Source organism: Hordeum vulgare, chromosome 4H (genome assembly GCF_904849725.1).
Source record: "Hordeum vulgare subsp. vulgare chromosome 4H, MorexV3_pseudomolecules_assembly, whole genome shotgun sequence".
In the NCBI taxonomy this organism is placed as follows: domain Eukaryota; kingdom Viridiplantae; phylum Streptophyta; class Magnoliopsida; order Poales; family Poaceae; genus Hordeum; species Hordeum vulgare.
The window spans coordinates 529805678-529814325 of NC_058521.1; the positions used below are offsets into that span (position 1 = coordinate 529805678).

At 50.0% G+C, this 8648-nt stretch overlaps 1 protein-coding gene across 1 annotated transcript; it reads left to right on the forward strand.

Moving 5' to 3' along the window:
- The first annotated feature begins 1067 nt into the window (after window positions 1-1067).
- Window positions 1068-3368, forward strand: LOC123449287 (3-ketoacyl-CoA synthase 6-like). The gene is made up of 2 exons (XM_045126444.1): window positions 1068-2076; window positions 2274-3368. The coding sequence occupies exons 1-2, from the start codon at window positions 1345-1347 to the stop codon at window positions 3045-3047; spliced, it is 1506 nt and encodes a 501-aa protein (XP_044982379.1). The 5' UTR covers window positions 1068-1344; the 3' UTR covers window positions 3048-3368.
- The last annotated feature ends 5280 nt before the right edge of the window (window positions 3369-8648 follow it).

An 8648-nucleotide genomic window follows, 5' to 3' on the forward strand; every position in this document is an offset into this window, starting at 1 on the left:
CGGGCCCATAAAGTTGTATCACGCCTAACGGATATGCGTGTCATTGGAGCACACCGGACTATCCAATATGTTGGTGTGCTGCATATACGAAAGCAACTAGTAGTTCGATATATCACATGATTTAAACGAGTCAGGCATAGAAACGCAACTCATCCAGCCATATCACGTCGACCGGGTTGGCGTGTTCAATGTTTGCCACGCTGGGGCCGATCTTCGTCGACAGTCAAAAGCGCTAAGATGGAAGACGTGCATACATATACATTACACGTCGGACGGGTAGACACAATAGGCGGGATGAGACGACAAAATAATTTTTTTGGGGGTCAGCGCACAACATAAGATCCTTTCAGAGGCCATTTAGTAAAAATAATACCCGGCCATGTAAGCTCTGGCGGAGCTTCCTTAGGGCCAGCCATGGCCCCCCTGCTTGTGTAGTTTTCTTATATTATTAGCACATAATTAGACAAGATGATGGTGTTTTGCCCAATCTTTAATTGAATAGCCCCTTCTACATGAATTAGCCCCTTCTATAATTCTGATCAAGCTCCGCCACTGCATGCAAGTAATGGATAACTGGCCCGTTGGTTGAGTTAGTAGTACGACTAATAATATGAGTTTCATTCATGTTCATGTGCATCTAACAATGACTTGTAAAAATAATACCTGATCATGCAAGTGCTGGATAACTGGCCCGATGGTTGAGTTAGTAGTACAACCAATAATGTGAGTTTCATTCATGTTCATGTGCATCTAACAATGGCTTGTAAAATTCCAGAGGTACGGTCGTTCTATGCTGAAAGAAATACGGCCACCCTCCTAAAACGAAACGGTCCGTGTTGAAGCGTGTTGGCGTTGAGCGTCGCCCTACCTAGCAGACGGGCGATGGAAACGGCGCAGAGGCTGGAGAAAGCGACCCCCGTCCAGGACCAGGAGGAAGACTGTAGTCGCACGCAGCAGAAGATCCCGCGCCCGTGTATGAGCGCCAACGAGCTCACTCTCCTCCGCTACTCCGGTTGGTGGCGGTAGCCAGTCTCCTCATTTAAACTGCCCATCTGCCCCAGCCCTCCGCCCCGCCACTCTATTAAACCCCACCACGCCACCACCACCTCTGCAACCGCTCCGCCCGGCATCCCGGCATCGCATCCAGCCCCACATCCCACCCCCAGCACCGTGAACGCATACGTGTGCCGCGTCCACCCCCAGCGGTGCGCCGCAGAAACAGGCAGGCAGGCAGCTCTGCTCCCCTCGGTGCACGGCGGGACGGAAGCCAGCCAGCCAGCCAGCCAGAGAGCCGTGACGTACGGGCTAGCGGGGGCGCGCGCGGGGGGGCTGTAAGTAGCGCGGATGGACCGAGCGATCATGCCGAGCGCGCTGGGGAGCGGCTTGGCAGGGTCGGTGAAGCTCAAGTACGTGAAGCTGGGGTACCAGTACCTGGTGAACCACTTCCTCACCCTGCTGCTGGTGCCGGTCATGGCGGCCACGGCGCTCGAGCTGGCGCGCCTCGGCCCCGACGAGCTGCTCACGCTCTGGCGCTCCCTCCACCTCGACCTCGTCCACATCCTCTGCTCCGCCTTCCTCGTCGTCTTCGTTGCCACCGTCTACTTCATGTCGCGCCCCAGGCCCGTCTTCCTCGTCGACTACTGCTGCTACAAGCCCTCCCCGAGCTTCAGGGTGCCCTTCACCACCTTCATGGAGCACATCAAGCTCATCTCCAACAACGACAAGAGCCTCCGCTTCCAGACCCGCATCCTCGAGCGCTCGGGCCTCGGCGAGGAGACCTGCCTCCCGCCGGCCAACCACTACATCCCGCCCAACCCCAGCATGGAGGCGTCCCGCGCGGAGGCGCAGCTCGTCATCTTCAACGCCATCGATGACCTCGTCCGCCGCACCGGGATCAAGCCCAAGGACATCGACATCCTCGTCGTCAACTGCAGCCTCTTCTCCCCCACGCCGTCCCTCTCCGCCATGATCATCAACAAGTACAAGCTACGCAGCAACATCCGCAGCTTCAACCTCTCCGGCATGGGCTGCAGCGCCGGCCTCATCTCCATCGACCTCGCGCGCGACATGCTCCAGGTATGTAAACGTAAACCTTCTCCTTAATTAATTTGGTATATGGAATAGTACCAACTACCGGGAGACCGACTACCACCAAACCAATACACTCTTCACTCTTCACTCTTCTTCACAACTACAGTAGTAATTCGATCACCAGCTACTAGTGACATGTTGGTTGGGTATATATGGATCTGATCATCTGATCCAACCAATAGGTGCATCCCAACTCGAACGCTCTGGTGATCTCGACGGAGATCATCACGCCCAACTTCTACCACGGGAGCCGGCGGGACATGCTGCTGCCCAACTGCCTGTTCCGGATGGGCGCGGCGGCGATCCTGCTGTCGAACCGGCGGCGGGAGGCGCGGCGCGCCAAGTACAGGCTGGTGCACGTGGTGCGCACGCACAAGGGCGCGGACGACCGCGCGTACCGGTGCGTGTACGAGGAGGAGGACGACGAGGGGCACTCGGGCATCTCCCTCTCCAAGGAGCTGATGGCCATCGCCGGCGAGGCGCTCAAGTCCAACATCACCACCATGGGCCCGCTGGTGCTGCCCATGTCGGAGCAGCTGCTCTTCTTCTTCCGCCTGGTGGGGCGCAAGGTGATCAACAAGAAGTGGAAGCCCTACATCCCGGACTTCAAGCTGGCCTTCGAGCACTTCTGCATCCACGCCGGCGGCCGAGCCGTCATCGACGAGCTGCAGAAGAACCTGGAGCTGTCGCCGCGGCACGTGGAGGCGTCGCGGATGACGCTGCACCGGTTCGGCAACACCTCCAGCAGCTCGCTCTGGTACGAGCTCGCCTACATCGAGGCCAAGGGCCGCATGCGCAAGGGCGACCGCGTGTGGCAGATCGGCTTCGGCAGCGGGTTCAAGTGCAACAGCGCCGTCTGGAAGTGCCTCCGCACCGTCAACACGCCCACCGACGGGCCATGGGACGACTGCATCCAGCGCTACCCCGTCCACATCCCGGAGGTCGTCAAGCTCTGACGGACGGGCTCGCCGCCGGCGGTCGCATGCACCGCCGTATCCTTCCCTGAGTCGCCTGCATGTACGTACGTGTCCCCCAAAACCTGGAGCTCCGTGGGGGGGCCCCGACCAAATTAAACCAGTCTCTCTCCTTCGCTTTTTCTTTTCCTTTTTGTTTCTCTATTTATTTATGTTTTCTTCGCGATAAATTAAATTAAATGGATACTCGTGGGATGCGTCCACACAAGGAGGGGATCGGATCATTCACAAGGAGGTTGATTAATCGGCTACACGTATATTTATATTGGATTGGACGACGCTAACGTGGGCGTGGTTGTTAAATTGTTTGTGTCACAGATTTTCACTGCAGTGAAAGGAATACTTTCATTGCATGCTCGCTCCTGATTTGTAAGCCTCCCTTCATGCATGACTTCTTCTCGTGCATGCATGCATGTACCGCTCGGTATTGCTTATACTAGGTCAGATGATGTAGTAACTGTCAGAGCAATACTGTTTGGTGTCAGCAGTTGAGTGTCATTCGAGGTTTCAGTTCTTATGCATGAGTATACTTCTCTGCATATGTTCTGTAAGCGCAATCACGAGGTACTCATGAATTCATGGTCGTATTAATCGGAATAATAAAACTCACCATCCATATAAGAGTACTACATTAGTACCAAAAACAAAAATACATTTGCACCATGAGCGAGCCTTTTCATCGATTCCCATTAAAGAAACCGGCAACAAAGTTATTACAGGAGGCAATTAGCTCGCTAACTAGGACCAAATACGCGCGGATAAATCCGATTGGTGGGGTTCAACATCCATTTCCAAGTCAGAGTGAGCTCTGTATTTTAAAAAAAAAAAAAATGAAACTCCATGGGCACTAGCATCCACGGTTTATTGATATAGAAGAAGCATCCCTCATGAGAATTCCAGAAATTCGTCTCTGACAGAGAATCGAACTCTGGTCGTTAGGTTTACAATCATGCGCCCCCAACCACTGGTATTTTACTAGAGCTTACTCTGACTTGGAAACGGATGTGCTGAAAGAAATGCCGCGACTCTGACTGGGAAATGCGCGTACAGGTGTCCCCTCTTGGTACTAAGTTCGACTTTCTTCGAGATGTTTATGTGTCGTTTGCACGAGCTGCATGGTTAAAGGAGGAGGAGTAAGTACAGTACGTAATTAGTAAATGCAGTTGAGTTGCAGCGGCGACAAGTTTGCCTGAACAGAAGAGGCCCTTTCCTTGGAACAGGAGAAGAGAGAGGCTTTCAGAGATCGGGAGCCAGCCAGCCAATCAATCAATCGTCTGTTTCAGCTCTCTACCGCCCGCCTGCCGGAGCACGCACGCAAAGAAGACAGAATTCACGGAGCTGGCGGGCCGCGTATTTATGGCGGCAATGAGCTGATGATGATACGACTAGAACTACTGCCATGGCTGGCCATGTGACCGGCCACGGGTTAGCCCCACGCTACTAGGATATTATGCCTGTCTGTCTGTCTACGTCTACGTCTACCTGGGTAGCTGGTGTTAATCGTACGTGTGGCGGAGCCGGGGCCGTGGATCGATCGGGTTGGGTAGGTGCCGGCGGCGGCGGCGAGCACGGCGCGGAGGAGGAAGGCGTACGTACGTGACGGCGGCAAGGTCTGAGACTGGGCTGTGGTCGCGGTTGGGAGGCGTTAAATGCGTTGGCTGGCGCCGGGGGGTGGGTGTTGGTTGCGCCGATACCAGCCTCGCCCTCGCCTTGGCCTTGACCTTTTTGGCCGCCACGCTTTCGTTTCGCCTGCCTGCCGCGGTTGGCGCGGAAGGGGCCGCCGGGTTTAATGCGCTGCCGCCGAGGGACGGCCGTCCGTCGTCGTTGGCGTCGCTTTTGCTTTCGCTTTCGCTGTGGGGGAGGAGGCCGCCGTGGAAGTGGGGACAGGGCAGGGCGGACGAAATTTATTGCTCCGTCCGTTATCGGTTCAGGCTTCCGTTCACTGTTCAGACCTCAGAGTCTCAGGCACGTAGTACCAGTGGTGGTACGACTGAGTTCGCCTCGCTCGCCGTTGTTTTGGCCCGTGCTAGCAAAAGGGTCTCCTTGTCGTCGTTGCGCTCCTATCCTATCCTATTCCTATCAGCCAGGCGTTTTTGGATCGACATACAGCAGTAAAACAAACGCTGGAAAGCACCATCTCATAACGGAGTTGCGTGGTGGTGGAGAAAAAGAAGACGAGCATATATAACTACTAGTACCCCCCAAAAAAAAAACAGGGCAAACAACGATGTCTAGTACAGGGAGAGGGGACGAGATCTCCTTACCAACAGTCTTGTCCTGGTTTGGCGATCATCCTCATCGAGCTTTACTGCACCCGCCTATGCTTCGCCCACGTTGAAACGGGAGGATGTGTCCCACGGACCAGCTCAGATTAAGGTCTCGGCTTCACCAGGTCCCCATGCGATGCCAACAACATTGGCCGGGTCGAGCATGTCTCGCAAGAATAAGCCCTCTGTTTGGTTGCAAGCCTGACTGACGCCAGATCGCCTTCCTGGCGTAAAAAGTAACAACCATTGACTATGGTAGACAACGACTCCATAAACTGAAGTAGACGACTATATATCAGAACTCAGAAGACGACGTCAACCATTCACTTCGTATGTACTCCAACGGGAATTTTAGGCCAATAATCATTTCTTGCAACAAAAGAAAAATCAGGCAATTTTCTCAGCAGTCGACGTGCCGTGTCTAGTGCAGTACAAGCATTCGCCTCAACTTAACGCCATGCATGTCTGATGGCGCACTGCAGCTTGTCAATGACCTAACAGCCAGTTCGTTTGTACTACAGCACTGCATTTGTGCGAAACAAAAGCATGAGAGTGATTTTACGTAAGGGTTTATTTTTCAGCAGCGACTCTTTATCTTTCTGGACTAGATGCTGCTCAATAAAATTGAGAAGCAGAAGCAACAAGATAAAGGTGCGATGAGCTGCTAGTGATAGATCTCGTGAATCTTAGGCTAGATGTGTTTGGGATGATGTAGTACGGAGTAGATTATTATCTTGTGATGAACTCGATGAGCTCCCTCCAGAGACCGTCGTGAGGTGATGACGACGGTGGGGAAGGAGAGAGAGATGCGGTAGCAGCGGCGGTGGACTTCCCATCGCTTCAGTGCATCCCTCTAGATCGGATTAGGGTTAGAGAGTGGGGAACCAGTCGCGACGGCGAACCTCGTAACCCGTGCCATGATCCCCACCTCCTCTATATATAGCACTGCGCGACAGGGGCCCATCAGCCTAGCTTGGGCTGGACGCCCCCGATCAGGGCGTGAGTCAAGGTCCAATGGGCCGTTTGGCCCATTGGGAAAGAGATCAATCTAACATTCTCCCCCTTGATCTCATCATATACTTTTAACTTTACCTGTTTCGTAACAGATCAATACATAGGGCATGTTTCATCTTCACGGCTCAATTGCCGATGAAATCAGACAACCACAATGTACCTCTCTATTTTGAGACAGATTCTTTAACCTTGGGCCCTTTATTGTCCGGAAATATTAGACTATACCATAAAACCCATGTCGACTGTGTGTTCTCCGAACACACCGGGCGGTAAGCCTTTGATAAGCAGATCTGCAAACACTTTGTTTGTTGCTTTTATGCTTCAAGCATTTTTCCATAATTCCGGACTTTCTCCTTCACAACACGTAACTCTTTGTCAGTGTGTTTGGCATCAACACCCGACTCGTTGTGATAGGAGCGAGATATCTTAAAATGGTTATCGTTGTTGTCAACCATTATCAACTCCGGGTACAGGTAGCCTTAACCAATTTTCCTGTCCCTCAGCCTCATATCAAGCTATAACATATCATTGCATCACATTGATGACAATCGTTTCACTCATTTGGAGATTTTCTACACAGAACTCCGAGTATGAAAGTTAGCGGCAATTGTGGATTTCGCTATACATTTCACAAGTCCTCCCTTTGTACTCACAAACTTTTGAGAGCACTTATTTCTTTCAACATGAGGCCGATATCTTTAACTCCATTCCATTGATTTATCTATGGACTGGACATTGCCAAAACAACCCGGATATATACGTGAACTGTGTCAGGGCAACATCTTGTGCTTCCAACAACTGAAGCATATGGTACCATATTGGTTTACAATCTTTTCTTATTAACTTTTGAAACACCATAGTTTCCAGTTCCATTACCCTTGACTATAAGAACAGGCGTAGGTTTTCTCGTATGCATACTTTAGAAATCTTTCTTAGCATTTTCATGCGACATTCCTAATACCCCTTTTATTCTTTTGAACTCTGAGGACAAGAACTTCTTCTCTCCTCCTGCACTAGAATTGACATCACCACTAGTAAGTAGGACGTCATCCACATGCACAGGAATTGGGAAACGAATTTCCCATTCTATAACTTTGCATGAATGCAATTGTCCTCTCATTTTCTTTGCACAAAATCTTCCGATTTAAGTCATGTTTTACACCTTTACATATTTCCTTTGGAGTCACATTTGCCTTGTAGACCCTTCATAAAGTCTATGTTAGTGAAATTCAAATGATGGAATTTCACTAACATAGACTTTATAGTAGTCACAAGTATCTGATTTTCACATTCCTAGAGACCATCAAAATCTCAGGTACTGGCACTTCTTTCATATGGGGTTGTCGTTGCTCTATCATTGCCAAGAGGCAATTAATTCTATAGTCACCCATTTCCAAAAGGCAATAGGTTTTACAGGGACCTATATCACAAGATCCCTTGTAGAGCTAACAACAGGTGTTGTATAGGTCATACAACATGCTTCCCCAGATTACTCCATCTTCACTAAAGAAATGGCGTATCTTTAAACTTTCTTCTTTATGGCACTTTAAGCACCACTGTTGTATTCCTTAGTCTGCTTTCGGAACTATAAAAGATCTGGAAATACAACTGTTTCTTTTCTTTAGGGGTATCATAATGACGATATTATAATGACTGTCCTACTCCCCTTGACAACCACATTCTTCATTAATGGATCACTTTAGATGCATAATGTGCATCACATCATCTAAAGTACAGAGGAGTAATGTGCATCACATCAATACATAGGAGTCATGAAATACACTACAATGTATTTCATGTCTCTATCTCCCCCTCGAAATGTGGCAAGAACTTTTCTGCCACAATTTCGAAACCCATTCATAGTTCTTGTGAAATGAGGAAACTTCGATTATCTAGCTCATTCATCTTATCACTTCATGTAAAATGAAGTTATAAGTTAACTAGTATGGGAGTACTTTTTCCTCATTTCATTTCAGAAACTCAACAGAGTTCTGTATAGTTGTCACTTTTGCAAGTCACATTTGCATATCATTCTTGTCTTTAGGTTCGTCTGTTACTTTTATCCTTTCTGGATTTAGTGATTGCATAATGACCGTTACACATAAGGTGTACGGTCGATACTAGGAAAGCTTAATAGCTACTCCATGCTTTTCTCCCATAGTGGGACATTAACCGCATATGAGTCATCATAACTTTCTCTTGTCATACAGGATAAGGCCTTTGCCAAAATTTCTCCCGCCATACACGGATTGTTGACATAATACAATGTCAACTTTACCCGGTTACGCAAACATTCTTCCTA